The 27,552-nt window shown below is 40.7% G+C and overlaps 1 protein-coding gene across 1 annotated transcript; it reads right to left on the reverse strand.

Moving 5' to 3' along the window:
* Positions 1 to 1,672: 1,672 nt before the first annotated feature.
* LOC124289724 (tudor and KH domain-containing protein-like) lies at positions 1,673 to 20,717 on the reverse strand. The gene is made up of 9 exons (XM_046726357.1): positions 20,651 to 20,717; positions 18,861 to 18,878; positions 17,642 to 17,740; positions 11,695 to 11,874; positions 11,491 to 11,542; positions 7,719 to 7,869; positions 4,109 to 4,266; positions 2,698 to 2,754; positions 1,673 to 1,984 (listed from the first exon to the last, which is right to left on the reverse strand). The coding sequence occupies exons 1-9, from the start codon at positions 20,715 to 20,717 to the stop codon at positions 1,816 to 1,818; spliced, it is 951 nt and encodes a 316-aa protein (XP_046582313.1). The 3' UTR covers positions 1,673 to 1,815.
* Positions 20,718 to 27,552: the final 6,835 nt, after the last annotated feature.

Below are 27,552 nucleotides of genomic sequence, written 5' to 3' on the forward strand. Positions count from 1 at the left end.
TTTTTTTGGAAAACAACAAAAATACCTAAAATTAGAAAAATATAGAGACTTTTGACAATGTATCTTTTGGTAAGCTATGCATTCTTACAATAAAACACCAAACAATTATCTTTTGGTATCTAGCTATTCTGAGACGTTTTGTTTGTCATTTGTGGAATTACTCACTGGAAGGTTTCAATTATTTGTTTGGTATTTTTTCTACATTCTATACAGAATTTTGTGATAGACTAATATAAAGTTACTTGGGGTGAAACAGTACGCTCTTACCACGGTACGGTACGTATCGCGGTACAAGGCTTTCGGTTCGGTATATGAGATATGATCATAATGCAGAAAATTGACAACAAGAGCCAAACCTTACATTGTTTAATAACATGGAAAAAAATAACCATAATCTTTGTTATTTTGAATGAACAAAACTGTCATTTCATGACTGTGTGGCACAATAGCAAGTAGCCAAGTATGATTAAAAGTCACTAACATCACATCAGCATTTACAGCAGTGAAATGACCACGTCCCAGAAAATGTTCATGCTTAAAAACAACAACAAGTGTTTGCCACTTATATGGCAATGTCCCCCGCCGCTAAAGAATGGAATATCTATATTTACTACTTTTTATTTTGGGTCACATACAAGATGCCTGAAATGACTGGTGTCTGCATAATCACCCGATGTAGGCTGTCAACATACTTGAAACATTGGGTGCAATGTTTTATGAGATATCGCCTTTAAAAAGCGGTCAAAGTGTCGTGGTGACCTTGAAGATAAGGTCACCCAACTCGACTGGTGTCTGCGTAATCCCCTAATGTAGGCTGTCACCAAATTTCAAGACATTGGGTGCAACAGTCCATGAGATATCACGTTAACAAGAGTTTGAAAAGTGGTCAAAGTGTCGTGGTGACCTTGAAAATAAGGTCAAGGTCACCCTAATCAACTGGTGTCTGTGTAATCCCCCAATGTAGGCTGTCACCAAATTTGAAGACATTGGATACAACAGTGCATGTGATATCACGTTAACAAGAGTTTGAAAAGTGGTCAAAGTGTCGTGGTGACCTTGAAAATAAGGTCAAGGTCACCCAAATTGAACGGTGTCTGCGTAATCCCCCAATGTAGGCTGTCACCAAATTTGAAGACATTGGGTATAACAGTTCATGAGATATCGCGTTAACAAGAATCGGGACGTACGTATGCCGCTAAATACATAGTCCCCCGTTCCGCGTTGCGGCGGGGGTAAAAATGAAATCAATGAAGATCGTTTCATTATGAGTTTTCTGACATCATACTATATGTTTTCGGATGGCAGTGTTTACTCGCGCTATATAATGTGTTGTGTTGCATCACAGCAAACATCGTATGTACTCGGCTGATGGTGTGTCTTTACGAAAACGTTGTCTCTTACAAGTTATTACGATGTTCCGCTGTTCATCTGATTTGAAATAACTGAAAAAAGATACAGAACCCAGTTACTGGTACCACTGGTATCTGCAGTTGCTGCCTTGCTGACTTTGTAAGTAGACGACTTGAGGGGATCTCGCACATCCATGAAAATAGCGGCCGTCAAGCAAAGAAATGCATAGATTCGATTTCTAGACATTTTAGAAAAGGTTTAAAAGAATTATGAAAACGACGGTACGAAAACCGAAAATATTGAAATTTGGATTGCATTACGGTATACCAAACCAAAGGCAAAATACCGCGGTTCTACTAATACCGCAGTATACCGTTTCACCCCTAAAAGTTACGGCTTAATGGAAATCACTCCTTGAGATCGCTCCTTGAACATTGAACATGTGAAACCTGGCTTGATATGTTGTTAACCTGGGACGTAAGTGATGGGTGAGTTTCCTCGCGGTTTGGCTTTGACAGGCAGTTCAACAAAAGGTCTCTGAGCATGTTTGGCCTTCACTAACTCCTCCGCGATGTTGATGTCGATGTTTCCTGTTGTGTCGTATAGATCCACGTGAAGACAGCCACTCCACGATCTGGAAGCATAGCCAACAGGAGAACATGAAGACTTTGTAGCTCATCTGAATTGTGAATCAATTTTTGCGACTTCATGGATAATGTGAGCATTAGTAGTGGTGATTATTCATACAAAGCTTTATGCATGGTCCATGGTGTATGTTTGTCAAGGCTGCCCATTTCACAAGGCTCACAGACACCTGCTCACTTTACTCAGTGAGTGAGTGAGGTTTTAAGCCGCTTTTAGCAATATTCCAGCAATATCACTGCGTGGGACACCAGAAATGGGCTTCACACATTGTACCCATATTGAGAATCGAACCCAGGTCTTCGGCGTGACGAGTGAATGCTTTAACCTCTAGGCTACTCTACCGTCCCTGCTTATTTTACTGAGTGAGTGAGTCAGCATGGTTTTACGCCAATTTTAGCAATATTCCAGCAATATCACTGCGGGGACACCAGAAATGGGCTTCACACATCGTACCCATGTGGGGAATAGAACCTGTGTCTTTGGCATGACAAGCGAACGCTTTAACCACTAGGCTACCCCACCACCCCAAAGAGATAAAAGTGGTATAGCCCTTGGACATTTACATTTTTGATGGTCACGGTGTGGTGTAAAGGTTCATGAGGACGTCTGGGACTCGAGTCATGATGGTTCAAACCACTGATGAAATGCTGCTTTGTGTTTTTATTGTTACTGACAAATTTCAAGAAAACTACAAAGACTTACTTCATCCTGATCAGGGCTACCAACGTTTTCCCATCAACCAGCTCGCGGAAACAGGTCCTGGAATGTAAAAAACCACATGTTAACTGTGTGAAGTTATTACCACTCCGGCTGAGGGGGTTGTTGTAGAATAGCTCTTGTTGGAAATCACAAATGTACCCAAGCTTAAGAAGATACAACACTGAAGCAAGGATGAGTTAGATCTACAGTGGCTGAAGAACACTTCCAGGGTTCTGACTCCTGAAGCTTTCCGAAAATTGGGAAATACCGAAGCAGTTTGTTTGCTCACAGTTTAACACTGGACACAGCATTTTTCAAGCTATATGATCACACTCTGAACATGTCTGGACCAGACAATCCAGTGATTGACATCATCGTCATCAATCTACCCAATTGGGATACAATGACATGTGCCAACCAAGAGAAGCAAGTCTGACAACCTGATCCTGTTAGTCGCCTCTTATAACAAACTTGGGTTATTAAAGACCAATTCTTATGGGGACTTTCATGAGTATTGTGAATTATTATGCAAGCATATTTTTCCGGCTACCTAATTGGTCTAAAGGCAGTCACTTGACCATCAACAGAAAGGCATATTGACTCCAACCCAGGTCCGACCAAAAGTCATATTGACTTGAGCTACTAAAAATAGATTTTGACGTCAAGCTATGACGTCATTCTATTGTTGACATAATGTTATTGGTTTGTAGCGAAAATAAAATTACTTTTCTAGACTAAATGGACATGTTTTGGTTTTTAGAATCTTTTTTTAGTAATTACATAATAAAACAATTATGGACTGGTGAATTCGGTCAATACCTGTTTTTATGGAGCCGCGAAAAGCAATATTGACCTTGGACGAAGTCAATATTTAGCAATAACAACATAGAATATGATTTAACCATTGTCAATATTGCTTTTCGCGGGTCCATAAAAACAGGTATTGACCTCATCACCAGTCTATTATTGTATAATAGTCACCTTGTGCAAAGTTAATGCTGAGCATAGTTCGCAAAGTTTAGGTGCATTTGTGTTTTCAGCTATTGGTTAGGGTGCATTCAGTGTACAGAAAGGCAGCAGGGGCACATGTCTGTAATAAAATATAACACCAACACGCATGCAGGGTCACCCTTGAAGATCCAGGTTAGAATTGATCTGCAGTAACCCATGTTGTCGTAAGAGGCGACTAATGGGATTGGGTGGCCAGGCTTGCTGACTTGGTTAACACATGTCATCTTATCCCAATTGTGTAGATCAACGCTCATGATGTTGATCACTGGACTGTCTGGTCCAGACTCGATTAATTACAGACCGCCGCCATATAGCTGGAACATTGCTGAGTGCGGCGTAAAACTAAACTCACTCACTCACTCACATGCAGGGGGCGTGAAATGTTAACTTGGCCTTGACTCACCTGGACTCCTCCGTCCACTGACCCTCCTGTCCGGCTGGGTCAGTGTCCACCAGGAAACATTCAACAGCCTGGGGGGTGAGGTGGAGGAACTGGTCCTCCAAGGTCTGGATGTCGCGTTCGCTCACCCACTCTGTGTGGCCGAAGTCAACAAAAAACACCTGTAGAAACAACACCAAAGTTTCAAATATCGATGTCAACATGTCTGACCCTCATATGTGAGGTGCTTGTGTGGTGAGGTGGGGTGAAATGGGGGCTGTGGTGTGTCAATGTAACGTTCAAGATTATTTATTGTGAATGTGCTTCTGCTTGTAGTGGTCCAGACTAACTGAGGTTGTACATCGCTATACTACTGCAGGGGCAGATACAGAGAGGTGCACCCCCAGCGTTCTAAATAACTGCCGGTTGTTATTGTATCCGGCCAGCAGTTTCAAATATTTGCAGGCCCTTGTGGCCTTCACTGAATTATCTGTCATTTTATCTTTCTTTCAACTAGAATCGTTCCCATAATTATTTTTTTTATCAATGTTCGGGAATCAAGCATGATCCATCATGTTACAATAACTTAAAGTTTCACATCTTGGTATTTCAGCACTTTACGTATAGGAATGTCAACACCAATCTTTAACAAATAGAAACCTCTCTGCGCCATAGGCTTCGCTAATTGATTTTGTAGAAACAGTGTGAAACTGTGTACAGTGTAGTCTATTTTGTTTTTATTGGTTTGACTTCAACAAAATGGGCCTGTGGATTTCATTCAAGGCCTGTAGGTTTTAAAGCCTGCAGGCGGCAGCAGGTCCTGATGGCCAACTGGCAAATTAAAGTATTGCAAATACTGCGAAACCCCCCTTCTTCCTGAAAAATAATTCCCAGAGGAGCATTTTCCTCTAACCTTTGGACTTCATGATATATGTGCACCCCCCTTCTCCTCAATCCTGGATCCACCCCTACACTGAGATACCATGCTGTAGTTTAACATGGATAACCCACTAAAACACAGAGTACCAACTCAAAAACACAGAGTACCCACTCTAACACAGAGTACCCACTCAAACACAGAGTACCAACTCTAACACAGAGTACCCACTCCTAACACAGAGTACCCACTCAAACACAGAGTACCCACTCTAACACAGAGTACCCACTCAAACACAGAGTACCAAACTCAAACACAGAGTAACCACTCTAAACACAGAGTACCCACTCTAACACAGAGTACCCACTCTAACACAGAGTACCCACTCTAACACACAGAGTACCCACTCTAAACACACAGAGTACCCACTCTAACCCCCACTCTAACACAGAGTACCCACTCAAACACACAGAGTACCCACTCAAACACAGAGTACCCACTCTAACACAGAGTGCCCTCTAACACAGAGTACCCACTCAAACACAGAGTACCCACTCCTAACACAGAGTACCCACTCAAACACAGAGTACCCACTCAAACACAGAGTACCCACTCAAACACAGAGTACCCACTCTAACACAGAGTACCCACTCAAACACAGAGTACCCACTCAAACACAGAGTACCCACTCTAACACAGAGTAACCACTCTAACACAACCCACAGTACCCACTCAAACACAGAGTACCCACTCAAACACAGAGTACCCACTCTAAACACAGAGTACCCACTCTAACACAGAGTACTCCACAGGTCACTCCAAACACAGAGTACCCACTCTAACACAACAGTAACCCACTCTAACACAGAATTAACCACCCACTCTAACACAGTACCCACTCTAAACACAGAGTACCCACTCTAACACAGAGTACCCACTCAAACACAGAGTACCACTCTAACACAGAGTACCCACTCTAACACAGAGTACCCACTCAAACACAGAGTACCCACTCAAACACAGAGTACCCACTCAAACACAGAGTACCCACTCAAACACAGAGTACCCACTCTAACACAGAGTACCCACTCAAACACAGAGTACCCACTCAAACACAGAGTACCCACTCAACACAGAGTACCCACTCAAACACAGAGTACCCACTCAAACACAGAGTACTCCACTCCCCACTCTAACACAGAGTACCCACTCTACTCACAACACAGAGTACCCACTCTAACACAGAGTACCCACTCTAACACAAACTCTAACACAGAGTACCCACTCTAAACACAGAGTACCCACTCAAACACAGAGTACACACTCTAACACAGAGTACCCACTCAAACACAGAGTACCCACTCTAACACAGAGTACCCACTCAAACACAGAGTACCCACTCTAACACAGAGTACCCACTCAAACACAGAGTACCCACTCAAACACAGAGTACCCACTCTAAGCCAACTAATTCTTGTTTAACCCTCAAGACTGAGCGCCAGGCAAGAGAAACCCTATAACCAATGTTCAGGCACAGTTAAACAAGATATTGTCAAAGTTGAAAGAATCTATTTACCCCAGTAAAATGACTGACTGAGTATGGTTTTACGCCGTTTTTAGCAATATTTCAGCAATATCACGGCGGGGGGACACCAGAAATGGGCTTCACAAATTGTACCCATGTGGGGAATCGAACCCGGGCCTTCGGCATGACGAGCGAACGCTTAACCGCTAGGCTACCCCACAGCACCCCTTAGTAAAATGAGGTTTTACACAACTGAAAAATGATGAATAAGAAAGGACTATGGAGGGAATCTCATACAGAGACAAGTTTGATGCATGAAAGTTCAACAAAATGGTATTGTGAGTGGAAAGTGACAAAGCATTCACTCTTATCACAAATTCAATTTTTCCTGCTTGATATATGTGTTTAATAGCATGATTGTTTGAACCTGCATAGGCAGGTAATTAATCAACACAGCATCAGCTGTTGCTGTACTTTCACTGTGTACATGGCAGCATTTGCCTTTAATGAATCACCTGTATGATCAACTGTGTCAACAAACAGTGACCATGCTTGATCTGGTACATAGAGAAACACCTGGTTTACCTGAGTTGTTTACTGAACTGTCAGGTGACCCGTAGTGACTCATGAGTCAGCAGACACCAGGAAGTCCAGATAAGCACAGTGCCACAACACTGTAGCTCACCTTTCATATGGATTTGACAGATTTCAGTAAAGACAATAATTTTACATAATTGGTGTCCAAATTATTTTTGCATAAGTTCTCAGGACTATTAACTTACAGTAAGAGCCTTGATTGATACCATATATATTGGAACCAAATATACTGGACCAAAACATACAGGAACCAAACTAGACAGGAACCAAATATACTGGAACCAAACATACAGGAACCAAATATACTGGAACTAAATATTTATATTGGAACTAAAAGTACAGTATACTGGAATAAAAAAATACAGGAACCAAATATACCGTGAAGAAAGATGCAAGCCATAATTAACTTCCTCAGTCAGGCAAGTTGCCAGTGTCAAATATGCATTTTCAGTTCTAACCCGGATCTTAACAGGTGTTTGTTAGGAGTGTAGTTTACTGCATGTCATGGAATAGTCAAGGACATTCCATACATGTCAAAGGAATGTGTGCGTAAATGATCAAGGATTATCTATTTCATATTCTCATTAAGATCATGACCTACAGTATACAACAGTGACAGAATTATCTCCACAAACCTCCACTTTTTCATCTTCTGGTGAGGTGTCAGTGACCTTTGCCCTGTACCAGCCAATCACATCTCCATTGTTGAACTTGGCTGCGATCGCCTGGCCCGGTGCCAGCAGCGTGATGTCTCGGTCACTGAAGGACTTGTTCTTGTAGTGGACACTGTGGTCAAGAAACGGTGATTCATGATGCATACCTTCAAACAGTGGTCAATGGATACTTCAAACAACAATAGATAATTTAGAATGCAATTATAACCCTTAATAGAATTAACAGATCTGTATTAAGGTATGATTTCAATACAGTAACACTGACAAGGAAAGATATCTCAGCAGATATACTACTATCACAATCATTTCAGGTTAATTGTACATTGGCAATACATGGTGTTTAGCTGCTAACTGCTTTCCCTAACATATCTACACCATTTCCTTCAGGAGGCTGAAACCCTGTCCAATTGGTACACAATTGCAATATCCACGGTAGGGGACAATGGGCTTCATACATTGGTGGTCTTAGCTGCTAACTTTAACCACTAGGCTACCCCAGCGCCCCTCTCCCTAACAAATCTACACCATGTCCCTCAGGAGGCTGAAACCCTGTCCCGAACAAATCTACACCATGCCCCTCAAGAGGCTGAAACCCTGTCCCTAACAAATCTACATCATGTCCTTCAGGAGGCTGAAACCCTGTCCCTAACAAATCTACACCATGTCCTTCAGGAGGCTGAAACTCTGTCCCTAACAAATCTACATCATGTCCTTCAGGAGGCTGAAACCCTGTCCCTAACAAATCTACACCATGCCCCTCAGGAGGCTGAAACCCTGTCCCTAACAAATCTACACCATGTCCCTCAAGAGGCTGAAACCCTGTCCCTAACAAATCTACACCATGTCCTTCAAGAGGCTGAAACCCTGTCCCTAACAAATCTACACCATGTCCCTCAAGAGGCTGAAACCCTGTCCCTAACAAATCTACACCATGTCCCTCAAGAGGCTGAAACCCTGTCCCTAACAAATCTACACCATGTCCCTCAAGAGGCTGAAACCCTGTCCCGAACAAATCTACACCATGTCCCTTCAGGAGGCTGAAACTCTGTCCCTAACAAATCTACAAATGTCCCTCAGAGGCTGAAACCCTGTCCCTAACAAATCTACACCATGTCCTTCAAGAGGCTGAAACCCTGTCCCTAACAAATCTACACCATGTCCCTCAAGAGGCTGAAACCCTGTCCCTAACAAATCTACACCATGTCCCTCAAGAGGCTGAAACCCTGTCCCTAACAAATCTACACCATGTCCCTCAAGAGGCTGAAACCCTGTCCCTAACAAATCTACACCATGTCCCTCAAGAGGCTGAAACTCTGTCCCTAACAAATCTACACCATGTCCCTCAAGAGGCTGAAACCCTGTCCCTAACAAATCTACACCATGTCCCTCAAGAGGCTGAAACCCTGTCCCTAACAAATCTACACCATGTCCCTCAAGAGGCTGAAACCATGTCCCTAACAAATCTACACCATGTCCCTCAAGAGGCTGAAACCCTGTCCCTAACAAATCTACACCATGTCCCTCAAGAGGCTGAAACCCTGTCCCTAACAAATCTACACCATGTCCCTCAAGAGGCTGAAACCCTGTCCCTAACAAATCTACACCATGTCCCTCAAGAGGCTGAAACCCTGTCCCTAACAAATCTACACCATGTCCTTCAAGAGGCTGAAACCCTGTCCCTAACAAATCTACACCATGTCCCTCAAGAGGCTGAAACTCTGTCCCTAACAAATCTACACCATGTCCCTCAAGAGGCTGAAACCCTGTCCCTAACAAATCTACACCATGTCCCTCAAGAGGCTGAAACCCTGTCCCTAACAAATCTACACCATGTCCCTCAAGAGGCTGAAACCCTGTCCCTAACAAATCTACACCATGTCCCTCAAGAGGCTGAAACCCTGTCCCTAACAAATCTACACCATGTCCCTCAAGAGGCTGAAACTCTGTCCCTAACAAATCTACACCATGTCCTTCAAAAGGCTGAGACCCTGTCCCTAACAAATCTACACCATGCCCTTCAAAAGGCTGAGACCCTGTCCCTAACAAATCTACACCATGCCCCTCAGGAGTCTGAAACCATGTCCCTAACAAATCTACTAATGTCCCTCAAGAGGCTGAAACCCTGTCCCTAACAAATCTACACCATGTCCCTCAGGAGTCTGAAACCATGTCCCTAACAAATCTACTAATGTCCCTCAAGAGGCTGAAACCCTGTCCTTAACAAATCTACACCATGTTCCTCAAGAGGCTGAGACCCTGTCCCTAACAAATCTACACCATGTCCTTCAAAAGGCTGAGACCCTGTCCCTAACAAATCTACACCATGCCCCTCAGGAGGCTGAAACCCTGTCCCTAACAAATCTACACCATGCCCTCAGGAGGCTGAAACCCTGTCCCTAACAAATCTACACCATGTCCCTCAAGAGGCTGAAACTCTGTCCCTAACAAATCTACACCATGTCCCTCAAGAGGCTGAAACCCTGTCCCTAACAAATCTACTAATGTCCCTCAAGAGGCTGAAACCCTGTCCCTAACAAATCTACACCATGTCCCTCAAGAGGCTGAAACCCTGTCCCTAACAAATCTACACCATGTCCCTCAAGAGGCTGAAACCCTGTCCCTAACAAATCTACACCATGTCCCTCAAGAGGCTGAAACTCTGTCCCTAACAAATCTACACCATGTCCCTCAAGAGGCTGAAACCCTGTCCCTAACAAATCTACACCATGCCCCTCAGGAGGCTGAAACTCTGTCCCTAACAAATCTACACCATGTCCCTTAAGAGGCTGAAACTCTGTCCCTAACAAATCTACACCATGTCCCTCAAGAGGCTGGAAACCCTGTCCCTAACAAATCTACACCATGTCCCTCAAGAGGCTGAAACCCTGTCCCTAACAAATCTACACCATGTCCCTCAAGAGGCTGAAACTCTGTCCCTAACAAATCTACACCATGTCCCTCAAGAGGCTGAAACCCTGTCCTAACAAATCTACACCATGTCTCTCAAGAGGCTGAAACTCTGTCCCTAACAACTCTACACCATGTCCCTCAAGAGGCTGAAACCCTGTCCCTAACAAATCTACACCATGTCCCTCAAGAGGCTGAAACCCTGTCCTAACAACTCTACACCATGTCCCTCAAGAGGCTGAAACTCTGTCCCTAACAACTCTACACCATGTCCCTCAAGAGGCTGAAACCCTGTCCCTAACAACTCTACACCATGTCCCTCAAGAGGCTGAAACCCTGTCCCTAAGAACTCTACACCATGTCCCTCAAGAGGCTGAAACCCTGTCCCTAACAACTCTACACCATGTCCCTCAAGAGGCTGAAACCCTGTCCCTAACAACTCTACGCCATGCCCATCAGGAGGCTGAAACCCTGTCCCTAACAACTCTACACCATGTCCCTCAAGAGGCTGAAACCCTGTCCCTAACAACTCTACACCATGCCCCTCAAGAGGCTGAAACCCTGTCCCTAACAAATCTACACTATGTCCTTTACAACTCTACACCATGTCCCTTACAACTCGACACCATGTCCTTCACAACTCTACACCATGCCCCTAACAACTCTACACCATGTCCCTTACAACTCTACACCATGTCCTTTACAACTCTACACCATGTCCCTAACAACTCTACACCATGTCCCTTACAACACCATCTCCCTCGCAAGGCTGCAGCATGTACCTGACTGTAAGAAGGCAACCTGTGAGGTTCCAGGATGGACTTACTTCATGCTTCTGATGAGGTCCTCCAAGGTTTCTTCATAGCCTTCATCATCAACTGTCACAAAGACGATATGGCAGCTTTAGAAAGTAAATGCATTTGAACAAAGTTACAACAAACAACACAAAATGTGGAATGTGGAACTGAATACATTCCAAAGTCTCATCAAACACATTCCAAAAGGTCATATTTCTGGACACACTACTCACCTCCTTTCTGTTGTTCTTTGAGCTGTTCGATGGGTTTGCCACCGAAGGGAAGGGTGAGATAGAAGTGCCGTGGACTGAGGATGCTGGTGACCTCCACAGCAACCATGCATCCCTCGTCTGGCAGCAGCTCCGTCTGGTCATCCTCCAGGGCTACAACAGGCTCCTGGTCCTGAGTGATGCCTGGAACATGGAGAGGGTTGATCGTCTGGGTCAAGAAGTGAGTCTAAATGTTAGTCAAGAAGTTAGTAAGGGAGTGATCCAAGGACACAATGATTCAAGGAATGAGTCTAGGGGAAAGTGGTGTAAGGAGAAAGTGATTCAAGGAGTGTGTCAAGGATAAAGTTATTCATGGAATCAAAAAGACAGTGATTCAAGGAAAAAGTCTAGGTGGCTTATCAAATAAGAAAGTGTAAAAATGGCCCTCAAGGAGTGAGTGAGTATGATTTTACGCCGCTTTTAGCAAGACACAATAATGAGTGAGTGAGTATGGTTTTACGCCAAGTTTAGCAATATTCCAGCAATATCATGGCAGGGGACACCAGAAATGGGCTTCACACATTGTACCCATGTGGGGATTCGAACCTGGGTCTTCTTCATGACGAGCGAATGCTTTAACCACTAGGCTACCCCACCGCCCTTAGACACAATAAAGCCTGACCAGTCTATCCCTGCTTTATCACCAGCTGATCAACACAGGCAGCATAACACAAAATGTACCATGTTTAATGGGCAAGTTAAGAACATGGCAACTTTTCACATGTTAATACTTTGGGGCATGTTTAATCACAAATGCCCACCGAAATAAAATTTGAAAGCTGAAATCATGGTGGTTCCAACTTAAGGAAAATGTTTTTCAAAACTGACTCAAAACAGTCAATTGCAAATTGAGATGCTTAAGATTGGACAAGTATCCTTGGAATTATATTTCCATGCACTAAATATTCAAACACATTCAAATTGAAATAAAAGTTTAAAAATATCAAGAAAGGAACTATTTCACAGAAGATCTATTGCAAGGCATACATTTTGTAAATAGGTATACATATATTTGTATTTATTTGCACTGAAATTACAAAATATGCTAAATTGGTACTTGGAGGCTGGTTTATCATGTTTGGTAAAAACTGTGTTGGAAAATCTCACAAATTCTATTCTAAGGCAGTCACGAACATGTAGGTATACTGTTGCAATTACAAAAGTCATTATTTTCGAAAAGATAATCAATTTCTCGTTAACATTCAGCGTGTGTCATCAATAGACAAGCCAGTGTTAAACAGAAATTATACTTCAAAAAAGACATTCAGGAGACAGTTTCAAGTCACCAGGTTCAAGTCCCTCAGTCAATGTTGACATCAAGGACCCTAACAACAAATGATGATGAACTAGTGTTGAGATATACAATATTTCCAGTGTTTGCCATGATGCAGAAAACCTGTGTATTTGACGCACATATTATCTCAAATACGAAGTGAATTTAGAAGTTTGTGTCATTGTTGACGCAATGCTGTTGGGCCCTTAGTTCAGATAATCTAAACTTCTAAAACTAAATGTTTGCCAGTTAACTGCTTAGTGCTGATTAAATACCTGACTTGCCTTGTTTTGTTTTTGTCATTAGGCCAGACCAATTTTATTTCTTGTTTTATGGATCCACAGGTTGTATTTTTTCAAGAATAATAAAAAATAATAATAATTAATTTTCCCCACTCAAAAAATAAAATTTAAATATTTTCATTGGCCAAAATTATAAATGTGCAAGAAAATTTTTTAGATTGTTTTTTTGCCCCATATACACTTCATAATTTGCCAAATGTAAAATATTTTTAGTATTTAAAAGGAATATTACTTTGACTGGTTATTTTTTTTTTTTATTCCCTCCTGCCATTAGGTTTTCTGAGGAAAAACATCAGTAAAACAAGAAATAAAATTGGTGTGGCCTTATTAAACAATCACAGTTGATGTCTTGATGAATGTTCCAAACTGAAGTTGACTCCCAAAATCATGTTCATGACTCCCTCTCATGACACCAGGGAGTCATGATGACTCCTAAATTTCTATGCCTTGGGCAAACCCTGTATTTCCATTCTCAAGAGGGACAATATAAAAATAAGTATTGATCAGAGCTCCAGATAAGATTTAGCTCATGAGGGTACTGTACCCACTGTATTTTTTTGGAGTGGGTATTATAAATGTTGAGTGGGTATTTCATTTTCCGTTACCCACTGCTTTCAAATATGTGCGTATTTCACTCATTTTACTCACCTAAGTATTATGTCATTGAGTAAGTTTACTGAGCAGGTATGTTCTGCCTTATGTCATACCTAATCAAAACCAACTTAAATATATTGGAAATGATTTCATGAAAAATCACTCATCCTATACTGACAGTACAACACTAGTCCTATACTAACAGTACAACTTGATAGCAATCGATGTCTTTTTCATTATGCAAGCGATTTTTATAAATATATTCCGTACGCATTTGTTTTAAACTGTTTTGCAGTATCTAACATTTTAAATGCGTAATTGGTATGCAACAATTATTTTTCAATGCGTAATTTGAAATTTTCTATGCGTATTTTACCCGGATACGCAGCTTATCTGGGCCTCTGTTGATATTAAAAGATGAATACATTATGTATAAAGTCAAGATCATATGGATGAGATGGGGGAATTAGTTTACTGATTGATGACTATCTCACAGTGTATTATATGATAAAACACTTATTACATCACACATTTGTGTAACACAGCGTTATGAAGGAATCTAAACAACATGATCTCTACAAGCAAATCAGGAAAGAAAATCATCATTTCTATCTAACTTCAGAATAACATGTTAATCATTATCTTAAATACAGGTGTTTTTTGACATTGCAATATTATTAAATGTGATAATTCAATTTTATAATACTTGTCGAGAAAGCATATCTTTTTAGTCATATGTTTCCATGAGTATATATCACCAGGCTCCGATTTCTCGAAACAAACTTAAGTTTTTACTCAAATTTCGAACTGAGTTTGAAAATTGAAACAGCTGAATTTTTAACTTTTTATAATAAAAAAAGCCCAAAGAACTTTAGTAATCTATCCACCAAACTCAAATTGTTTGCTATGTTTGAGTTTAATATCGATTTCAGTTTATTCTGGGAAATGCATTATCCTGCATTTTCTCAAATTTGAGTAAAAACTCTAACTTAAGTCAAAACTCAGACTTAAGTTTGTTTTGAGAAATCGAAGCCAGATATGGGAAATTGTTCATTCCAACATGAGATCTTTAACTGCTCCACTGTAGATGTGGGGTTAAGTGTATCTGCTGGACATGAATAAATCCCAGGAATATCATTGATTCTATAACAGAAGAACCATTAGCAGAGAGCATTAGATCTAATCCACCAACTGACACATTTATCAGACAGGTTCATTCTAACCTGTGTCCCATATTGGTTCTCTCCATGACCAGATCAGAATACTGGGCATAGATTCTGATTTGGATTTTCCAGTGCGACTATCCGGTTACGAAATCTATCCGGTTACGCTCGAGTGAAATCGAGCTTGAACAGGCAAATATTGTCCGAGATGATATTTCCATTAATACATTTATACCATCTTCTTGTCACTCATATCATTCCAGCCTGAGATTCCATATTGACTTTTACAAGAGGGATGTTTGCTGGCAATCTCGTAAAAATCACATATGTCACATCAATAGTATATCTCTTTTTGTGATGATCTGACACCCGTGAAGATGTGGGTTAGAAATGCTCTTCAGTAACCCATGCTTGTCGTAAGAGGCGACTAACGGGATCGAGTGGTCAGGCTCGCTGACTTGGTTGACACATGTCATTGTATCCCAATTGCGTAGATCAATGCTCATGCCAATGATCACTGGATTGTCTGGTCCGGACCGCCACTATATAGCTGGAATATTGCTATACATTCTGCATTCAACTAGCAATGACCTTAGTGAGTTACAGCATACACATGACTATCTATTGGAGGTTGAACATTAGGTAAAACTGTTGGAGAGCGTATTTTACATGAAAACAATAGGAGGGTGATCTTTAATTGAAACTATTGGAGAGTGCACACAAGTAGCCCTAAATATTAAACAATAGACTGTCTCTTCGAGTGAGTTCACTGGAGTATTAACTTTCATGGAATGTGAGTCAAACACTGGAATGTGAGTCAAACCCTATCTCTGTGATGGTTCAGACTCCAATGAGTGAGTGAGTGAGTTTAGCTTTTCACCACTTTTAGCAATATTCCAGCAATATTACGGCAGGGGACACCAGAAATAAGCTTCACACATTGTACCCATGTGGGGAATCAAATCCGGGTCTTCGGTGTGATGAGCAAATGAGACTCCAACGAACTCACCCAAAGTGAATATGAATTCTTAAAATTTTAATATCAGTTTTGAATGTCAATACACACTTTTTCCTTAGGTTAAATTTTGTCCTCACATTTACAGCCATACGACTTCCAATTGTGTAACAGAATACACTAGTTCTACAAATTATTGTTGTATATATGCTCAACTTGCTCCAGAAGAACATCTGTTTGGTTACAATAAACAAATTCATAAACTCTCATCATAAGATGAGAAACGCCCCCCTCAGTAGGTCAAGCAAATGATGTCAAAATGGTCGCACGATAAACGTGACAGGTCAGATTTAAAAATATATTGTTAATGAACTGGTGGCATTCACAAGTGTTAGTCATCTTAGATAAATTGGACAATCAATAAAAGATGATAATAAAGATGTGTCAAACAGATAATGAGGTAAATTCATTGACTGCTGTAGAACGTAGTATCAGCCTCAACACAGATCAAGTCAATGGTATGTAAGGGTGGCTACTGAGGGGGAAACAACTACTGGGATAGTGATAGTCTATTGCAACATACTATTGCGACCAATACTATTGTAATAGATTTTTCTCTCATTTAAAGTCATTTCCCAAATGAATGTATAGTTTATATAAAATATAAAGTCGAAGTTGAAGTAGTTTCTGTCTCTTTTAATAACTGACAAACTTGAAACCCACATAAAGTTTAAGAGGTAACAGGGGCGGATAACTCTACATCAAAGTGAATGAATCTGGTACTTCCTGTATTTTGCGCTGCCCATTTATCAATGGAAGTCAATTACTAAACTATCAATAGTCACACATACTATCGATGCATCGATAGTTTGTCGCTTCTACCATCGATTAACTGCTATCGGAGACTCAACAATTGCAATCCATCGACAATTCGATGCATCATTACAGCCCTAATAGTCTGGATGTGCATGTCTTTGTTTCGCTCACCAAGATGAGTCCATACGAGTATATTTCTGAATGGGCATTCAGTAAATGTATTTCCAAAATATGTTAAACAGTCAAGATATTAGCATAATGAGCAACAATCTACACGATTGGGATACGATAATATGCATCAACCCAATCAGCGAGTCTGATCATCCAATCCCTTTTGTTGCCTCCTACGACAAGCATGGGTTGCTGAAGATCAATTCTTACCCGGATCTTCATGGTGTGCTAAACAGTTACTTTAACATTAAAGTGTTTAAATGATTAAAAACAGTGGTAATGTATTTTATACCTGCAGTTATACTGCAGCAGTATCACTGCAGGCGACATTAGAAATAGGATACAAATGTTGTATCTATATGGGATTCAAACCAATGTGTTTGGTGTGACAGACAAACACTTCAACCACAAGGCTACCCACAACCCTGTCTACTTAGGAGTGAGTGAGTGAGTATGGTTTTACGCCGCTTTTAGCAATATTCCAGCAATATCATGGCTGGGACACCAGAAATGGGCTTCACACATTGTACCCAGGGAATCGAGACCGGGTCTTCGGTGTGACGAGTGATCGCTTTAACCACGAGGCTACCACTGCCCTGTCTACCAAAGAATACACAGTAAAGTTTTCTCCCCTCACCTGAAGTATGTTCAATATGTTTGTATGGGCAATGTATTCCACGCCAACATCTGCCAGGAGTGTTGAAGTACCTGCAGATCCTCTTTTCATCCTTGGCCTCTGAAAACATACACAATGATCATCAGTACACAGGTTCAAAACTATTCCTTGTCAGTTATAGAGGTAATCACAATTACAAACAAAAAAACAAACCAAGCAAAACAAATGTTTGTGACTAATATGGCAATGTCCCCCGCCGCTAAAGAAGAATGAGGTGGGGTGAAATTGGGTTTTACGTCGTGCTTGAGAATATTTCGCTCATATGACGACGTGCATGCGTGTGTATGTGTATGTGCGGCTGCTTGTACTAGCCCAGTCCCCACATGGGCACAATGTGTAAGCTATTTCTGCCCCATGCGTGATATTGACTTATTGCTAAAAGCTGGTTATATAGTGCTCAGTTGCCCACTGAGATACCATGCCGCAGTGAAGCATGAATACCCCACTCAGACACATTATACTGACTCCGAGCTGACCAGTCCTTGTTGTACCCATTAATGCCGAACGCCAGGCAGGGACAAAGAAGAATGAAATATTTATAACATATTTACTACTGTTTATTTTTTGGTCACATACAAGAAATGACTGGTGTCTGCAAAATCACCCAATGTAGGCTGTTGACATAATTGAAGACACTGGGTGCAATGTTTAATGAGATATCGCGTTTACATAAGTTTGAAAAGTGGTCAGTGTGTCGTTATGACCTTGAACATAAGGTCAAGGTCACCCAAATCAACTGGTGTCTGCATAATCCCCCAATGTAGGCTGTTACCAAATTTGAAGACATTGGGTAAAATAGTTCATGAGATATCGCGGTAACAGGAGTTAGAAAAGTGGTCAAAGTGTCATGGTGACCTTGAAAATAAGCTCAAGGTCAAGTTCAAAGGTACTGAGTGTGCTCAAAGATACTGAGTGTTCAAAGGTACTGAGTGTGTTCAAGGGTACTGAGTGTGTCCAAAGGTTTCAAGGGTACTGAGTGTGTTCGAGGGTTCAAGGTGTACTGAGGTACTGAGTGTGTTCAAGGGTACTGAGTGTGTTCAAGGATACTGAGTGTGTTCAAGGGTACTGAGTGTGTTCAAGGGTACTGAGTGTGTTCAAGGGTACTGAGTGTGTTCAAGGGTACTGAGTGTGTTCAAGGGTACTGAGTGTGTTCAATGATACTGAGCAATATCAAGGATACTGGGGTGTTCAGGAGGTACTGATGGGGAGTGTGTTCAAAGATACTGAGTGTGTTCAAGGAACTGGGTGTTCAAAGGGTACTGTGTTCAAAGATACTGAGTGTGTTCAAGGGTACTGAGTGTGTCCAAAGGTACTGAGTGTGTTCAAGGGTACTGAGTGTGTTCAAGGGTACTGAGTGTGTTCAAGGGTACTGAGTGTGTTCAAGGGATACTGAGTGTGTTCAAGGATACTGAGTGTGTTCAAAGATACTGAGTGTGTTCAAGGGTACTGAGTGTGTTCAAAGGTACTGAGTGTGTTCAAAGATACTGAGTGTGTTCAAGGGTACCGAGTGTGTCTCAAACTGAGTGTGTACAAGAATCAGAGTGTGTTCAAGGATACTGAGTGTGTTCAAAGGTACTACTGAGTGTGTTCAAAGGTACTGAGTGTGTTCAAGGGTACTGAGTGTGTTCAAGGGTACTGAGTGTGTTCAAGGGTACTGAGTGTGTTCAAGGGTACTGAGTGTGTTCAAGGGTACTGAGTGTGTTCAAGGGTACTGAGTGTGTTCAAGGGTACTGAGTGTGTGTTCAAAATGAGTGAGTGAGTGAGTTTAGTTTTACTGCAGCTTTTAGCAATATTCCAGCAATATCAAGGGTACTGCGGGGACACCAGGAATGGGGAGTGTGTTCAAAGATACTGAGTGTGTTCAAGGGTACCGTGTGTGTTCAAAGATACTGAGTGTGTTCAAAGGGTACTGAGTGTGTCCAAAGGTATTGAGTGTGTTCAAGGGTACTGTGTGTGTTCAAGGGTACTGAGTGTGTCCAAAGGTACTGAGTGTGTTCAAGGGTACTGTGTGTGTGTCAAGGGTACTGAGTGTGTTCAAATGAGTGAGTGAGTGAGTTTAGTTTTACGCTGCTTTTAGCAATATTCCAGCAATATCACGGCAGAGGGGGACACCAGAATGGGGAGAGTGTGTTCAAAGATACTGAGTGTGTTCAAGGGTACTGAGTGTGTTCAAAGATACTGAGTGTGTTCAAGGGTACTGAGTGTGTTCAAAGGTACTGAGTGTGTTCAAGGGTACTGAGTGTGTTCAAAGGTACTGAGTGTGTTCAAAGATACTGAGTGTGTTCAAGGGTACTGAGTGTGTTCCAGGATACTGAGTGTGTTCAAGCGTACTGGTACTCAGTGTGTTCAAGGGTACTTGAATTGATATGTTATAATATCTACACAAATAATGCTCAAAACCCATCAATGTTTTTTCTCAGGAAAACTCAACAGAAGTAACAAAACAGTAGAATAATCATAACCAAGCTATCGAAATGACAAAAAACTGCAAACTCATCCCATCTGCTGTACCACACAGTCTTGATCCAACATGATGCAGACACTATACACACTGACACTATTGGACTATCACTGATATAATACACACAAAACTACATAAATTATTCACAAGCCTACAGTTTGTTAATCTTGTCTTCTCCAGTGTATAGTCAGCCTCAATGATTGGCTGTTACTATGGTTACGTCATAAACGCTTGTTAATAATATCAGAGTCCCAGCTTGATGTTCCGGCCATACACCTGTAATAACGATGTTACCTGATGTTGACCAATGTTGCCTGATGTTGACTGGAAGCCTTTCAGACACGATCTAACATCACCTTCAAGTTATGTATTGAGTACGAACATGGCATGCACCACTTTGTAGGACCAAGGTTTGCTTATTTCAGAGTCAAATCGGGATGATTTGTACGTGGGACTGACAACGTGATGTCCCGGACAGATGGTATTGACTAACGGCAATGTATAATTACACTCTGTCATCTCAATCTGATGGAACCTTTTCAGGATGCTGGATGCTTCATATGTGATCATGAACATAGTCGCATGTTCGATAATGAGGTCAAATAAAATCAAGAAAATCTCAAGCTGTCAAGAATACCTCAATGCTTATGGAGTTGTGCTCAACTGGTGTGTTTTTGTTGTGGTTATCCTGTAGTGTTTGAATACCAACAGAGGTGTGAGTCAACAGCTATATTCCAGCTTTGTCATGGTAGCTCCTAAATAGTCACATCTTGTCCAGACTACGGTTGCAACAATTCACTCAGACCTCAATTCTAGTGTTGGGAATCAGAAACCAAATCCACTATCAATTATCAGAGGACTTGTGGTGAACGATTATCGATTATAATCGAAATATATACATTTTTAATGTAATCACCAATTTTAAGGGTTTTGCCCAGGTTTTTTCTAGTTAATGGGTTTTTTATAACTAATACTGTCATGCAATGAAATGCACTGGAATTGTAATTAAACAATAAAAGTGGTTAAAATTTTACAATGCGCATAACTTTACGCTGTTGAGCGCATGTTTGTTCGTGAATATTCATCAAATTAAATGGTAAGTATACATAATTCAAGGGTGTTATACAAAAACAACAAAATTCCAATTAATAAAAATTATTTTTTTTACACTCGATAATCATTTTTAATCCTTCTTTTGATCGATTTTCGATTTTTTCGATCATCGGAACACCACTACTCAATTTAATTCAATTTCGATATTGGGCCCTCAATTTGATCATTTTCGATTCGATTCTTCATACAAGTAAAAACATCAGATTTCATTTCATTCTCAGAGTCAGTCCGGCGTCAACCAATCACATTTCGCCTTTTTTCAGAGCTCGAAACTGCTCAAGTTGGAGTCAAAATTTCTATCTGGCTGTGTGGAAACAATTTAAATAGGTATTCAAATATCAAATCGAAATAGTGATAATGGTTATAAAATATTGAAACTAACGCGTCAGATTCAATTTTTGATGAATCGAACCGAATCATTGCAGCCCTAGTCCAGACCTACCAGTTTTATGACTCGAGGCTCTATAGTTTTTTCATTATATTTGAACAGAACTGTGTGCTTTCATCTCTCCTCAACCCGAACCCAATCTCAATTGTGACAAAAAGTTTTTGGCCACCCAATTCTTTCTGTGTGTCACTGTGTTTGTGGTTTTTCATGGTTCATTTGTTCCTTGTTCACGGTTGTTCATGGTTCGTCATTGTTCATGGATGTTCATGGTTGATGGCTGTTGATGGCTCGTTTGTTCCTTGTTCATGGCGAAACCCATGGTATGGAACTGATAAGCTTTGGAAATAAACAGAATCAAGCTATGAGGTTTCCGGAGTATGTGCAACTGTCCATAGAGAACTTCAGTGGCCTTTAACAAATTTGACACTCATGCTCCATCTTGACAGAGAGATCATGTCTGAGTGAAAGAAATTACAGCAAACTAGTGCCTTTAAAATATTTAGCCAGTTCCACAGAGGTTGTTTGTTGGTTGTTTAACGTTGTACTCAGCAAGTTTTAAGCAATTCTGTTGATCAATTCTAGACCAGGCAATCTAGTGATTGACATCAGGAGCATCAATAAACACAATTTGGATATGATAGCATACATTAACCAAGTCAGCAAGTCTGACTAACCGATCTTGTTAGTTGCCTCAAGCATGGGTTGCTGAAGACCAATTATAACCTTGATCTTCACGGGTTCCAAACTGTGGAAAAGGCTTTCTTGTTTTTGAGTGAGTGAGTTAATGAGTGAGTATGGCTTTACACCCCTTTTAGCAATATTCCAGCAATATCATGGCAGGGGACACCAGAAACAGGCTTCACACATTAATTTGTACCCATGTGGGGTATCTAACGCGGGCCTTTGGCGTGACGAGCAAACGCTTTAACCACAAGGCTACCACACTGCCAATCTTCATTTTTGAGGCATACTTGTCACGTCCAATAGGTCTTATACACAGGACACCAATTTAGTGACTGAGTGAGTTTGGTTTTACACCGCTTTTAGCAATATTCCAACAATATCACGGTGGGGGACACCAGAAATGGGCTTCACACATTGTACCCATGTGGGGAATCGAACTCAGGTCTTCAGTGTGACGAGCAAACGCTTTAACCACTAATCTACCCCACTGCCCCTGACACCAATTTAAAGGTACGCAACAGATTTACTGTCTCATTAGCCTTCTAACCTTTCCATCCATGGAGAAAATATTGCTATTGTTGAAATCGTGCTTAAATGTACAAAGGTGTGTCATCAAATGCCTCATTAAATTCAACTTTCATCTACCGGGTAACTTTTAACTTTGTCATGCTTATATTTTATGTTTATATTATATTTTAAGCATAGGGCTAAACTAGTACTTAATCTAAGGCAGGGTACAATTTTATTTTTTTAATTAGACCAGGAAGGATATTCATAGCCAACTTCACTATCGCCAGTACATCTCACCTTATTGCATGTCTGACGTTTTTCTTTCAGAAGTTTAATTTCTTTTCCGCTTGAGTGAGTAAGTGAGTATGGTTTTATGCTGCTTTTAGCAATATTCCAGCAATATGACGGAGGGGGGGGACACTAGAAATGTGCTTCACACATTGTACTCTTCCGCTTGAAGGCATTCAGCTAAATCAGCTTCGATCACAAGATTGTGTACACAGTGTGTGGTCTACGTAACTGATTTCTGAGCATGAAAACAGATCTTTTTACAGTTTTTTACTTTGGGAATCAATTCACCTGATACACACAATAGGAAAAGACCTATTTCATGCAGCAAATTCAAGCCAATAAATTGCTGCCATGTATATTTGGTTTAAATGCTACCTGCACTGAGTGCAGTGTGACAATGCATAGTTGCTTGGCAACAGTACAAGGATCTATACACAACAAAAAAAGAAGTTGTCATCCATACAGTATCTTGCCTATGAAATATTATTACGTACAAACAGGTAAAACTCATTGCATTCTGTTGTGCAAACTGAAAGCATGTTCATCCGATTCAAATAGATCAGGCAGAAAATGATTTTGCTTTCAAGATGAAAATCAATGTCTAGTGCCATAAGCATGGATTAGTACAATTGTTTCTTACAAGATTACATTTGCTGCTGAGACACAGGAGTATTTGACAAGTACAGTATTAGCTAAAAACAATGCTGCTTGTCTTCCATTGTCTTATCCACGTAATTGGATAATTAATATGGAAGCTCTGATCTTGTTTTGGAATTATGAATGAAAAGGATGACACAGGTCCTCTGTGTTTTGTGATCAGACAAGCTGTGTGGTATAGAAAGCATGTGTGATTAGCATGTCATGCTGATTGACACCTGTCAATCAAAGTGTCAATGGCCTGTGACATGTGGAACATACAGGTGATTGATGTCAAATGAATCTGAATAGCAACTGAAGTTTAAAAAAGTAAGGATTATACCAATATCAATTTCTGTGACACTTACTGAATGAATTTCATTATTTTTCTATTAATTAAGTAATATTCAATAAAATCCAATTCAGCAACTTTGGAAAAGGTATTACTGACAGATTAAGGGTTTTCGGATGTCACTTGTTTTCGGACGGCAGTGTTTCCTCGGTCTACAACAAGGCGGGTTGAATGACATTGTAAATAATCTGATGACTTCCATCAAAGAAATAAGGCTTTGTATAAAAGGGGTATCCAGTGGCCAAATTGTATCTATTTGATCAAATTGTCCCTAAAACATTAGGTTGTACTTTTCTTAAATTTGAATTTTATCGTTTTATGGACTGTTAATTCAATAATAGACTGGCACGTCTTGAGATGACTGCAAAGCTGTGTTAAACCAAGCTCACTCATTTTCTACAAAATCATCAGATAAAATCAATTGTCAGTCACGTACATTTGTACAAATACATTTCAACTGTTCTAATATATTCTGCTCGGAACTTTAATTTCCAGTTGGTTGAATCAGAAACACATCTCAAGACAAATGCTGGGCGTGATTCTACAAATATTACGAATCAATATAACCATAAGTCTACATAATTATAATGGCGAGTTTTTCTTCACCCCAGCTGACACTAATGACCTCATCTTCTTTATTAGTTTCCACACAATGCAGTAACCAAACCACAATTGATTGCTGTCCCAAAGCACTAGCGATGGCCTGTTTCGCATCTAGATGTCTTTGATATATTTGGTCACAGAAACCTCATCAAGGCATTGATCACTTGACAAGAATCATTTTTCAGATTGCTCAGTAATATCATCTGCAATCCATTATTTCTAGTTCCTTAATGGAGTGATGATTGAACGTCGATAATTAGATTTTATGGAATATTTCAAACATAATGCGTTCCTAATGACTGGTTTTCTTTGTCATTAATGTAATGGACCATGTGTGGCCTGTAATGTCCACTGAATAAAGGATGGGCTTCAGATCGAAGCTGACATATGTACGGAGACTTCAAAATATGAGCTGGTCCACTTGCTTGAGACAACTAAATTGTGCCAAGGTCAAGTGAAAGTCCAGTAATGGGAGTACTCACTGACAAGTAGTATTTGAGGGATGTTATTCTGAATTAGTACTCAATACTAAATGTTTGCTACAAATTGGAAATTGATAATACTCAGGGTTTTACGCAACACGCAAATATGCGTCCAGTCCCAGTTGCCTCGTGGTTAAAGCGTTCGCTTATCATGCCAAAGGCCCGGGTTCGATTCCCGAATGGGTACAATGTGTGAAGCTCATTTCTAGTGTCCCCTGCTGTGATATTGCTGTAATATTGCTAAAAGCAGCGTATAACCCAACTCACTCACTCACTCACTCACTCACTCATTCATTTTCCATTACAGTCAAAGAAAGGACACATTTAAAATCAGTTGAAGTTAAGCAATATTGGGCACAGAGTCCTTGGATGGTTGACCATGTTTCGCAGCTTGACTCTTCAGAGTTTCTAGGTCTTCAGTCCTGCTCCACAAAGAAGCACATGTGATACATGTGGCCTCACCATAGGCAAGTGAGTTTGTTAAAAATTGCCTCTGTTCACCCAGCAAAAAATGGGTACCTGGTGGGACAAGTCATGTGACTACTTACCTAGCGCCACACAGCTTGGGCTATCCTGGGTAATAATAATCAGACTGTGGGCTTTGAGCATCTTTGTGCACTTTGCACAGGATATAATGCCTGGAAAGGCATGTAATAAATATTCTTAATTATCAATTATAATTTTATTATTTTAATTAAGTTTGACACAACAATGTTCAACACAATGGTGTTTGACTATATACTGAAACCTGCACATTCATGCATGGATCAATGTGCACCCTGTGACCCCACGGATCTATGTTCATGACGACATGTACATCCACGAGTCGCCATCACGAGGTGTCCATAACAAGTGCTATACATCACTCAATACTGCCTGTGGTCAATCAATTCCATTTATGGATCCCGATGAAGGACAACAGCTGTTTTGCGTCTCCATGCTTTTAAGTAATTGTTTTATTGTGTTGCAAAAACAAATACCGGGGATCAAAACAACACGACAGTAAACATTAAAAGATGCATCAATATTCATGATATATCACCACAAAGGCTGTTACAGCCTGAACATTTCAGCGACACTAAACGTTTACCTGTCTGTTATGTTGCATGGTGACTAACGAGGCAAATGCCAGGTGTGAAATATTTATGTTTCAGGTAAAATGGGATGCACAGAAATAGGCATATACTTGTAGGTAAGTATGAAAGCTGCTAATGTTGAAAAAAAGAGATCTGCTTCTCATGGCTTTAGAAATGAAGCAATTACAAATGGAAACAATTTTTCTTTATATCTTGATCTTTCGGGATTTTCACATAAAGGTTACTTAGCCTAACAATGCAATCCGTTAAGTTTGTTTGTTTGTTGTTCAACACTGTGTAATACTCCAGCATTGTGACAGCAGTCATCTGTAAATGATTCAGTCCGGACAAGACAATCCAGTGATTGACATCATGAGCAGCAGATTTACCCAATTTGGGTACAATGACCTCAATAAAGTCACCAACCCTGAACATTTAATCATTACAACAAACAGATCTAATGGGTCTGATCCATTACATATCCTCTTATATGACCACAATTGTTAAGTTTTTAAGAGTTATATTTGAAAGATGATAAGTTATGCTTTTTTCACTATGACTGACAGACCCGTGAAGATCCGGGGTAGAATAGGTCTTCAGCAACCCATGTGCTTGCCATAAAAAGGCAACTATCTTGTCGTAAGAGGCGACTAACGGGATCGGGTGGTCAGGCTCGATGACTTGGTTGACACATGTCATCGGTTCCCAGTTGCGCAGATCGATGCTCATGCTGTTGATCACTGGATTGTCTGGTCCAGACTCGATTATTTACAGACCGCCGCCATATAGCTGGAATATTGCTGAGTGCGGCGTAAAACTAAACTCACTCACTCACTCACTATGACTAACAAACCATAAAATGAAATAAGACCATTATAACAAAACCAAATATAGACTAAATGCTCCCCAAAATGTGATTCAAAGTTCTTGGTGGGTTGGCTGATCAACATAAAGTTGTATTCAGGATGCCTTATCATTGTACTTCATGGTGGACAGACTGACCTACACACAGTTGTATTCAGGGTGCCTTATCATTGTACTTCATGGTGGACAGGTTGACCTACATACAGTTGTATTCAGGGTGCCTTATCATTGTACTTCATGGTGGACAGACTGACCTACATACAGTTGTATTTACTTCATGATGGACACACTGACCTACAAACAGTTGTACTCAGGGTGCCTTATCATTGTACTTCATGGTGGACAGGCTGACCTACATACAGTTGTATTCAGGGTGCCTTATCATTGTATTTAATGGTGGACAGACTGACCT

The sequence above is a fragment of the Haliotis rubra genome, unplaced genomic scaffold (genome assembly GCF_003918875.1).
Source record: "Haliotis rubra isolate DU_JTF1 unplaced genomic scaffold, ASM391887v1 Scf448, whole genome shotgun sequence".
In the NCBI taxonomy this organism is placed as follows: Eukaryota; Metazoa; Mollusca; class Gastropoda; order Lepetellida; family Haliotidae; genus Haliotis; species Haliotis rubra.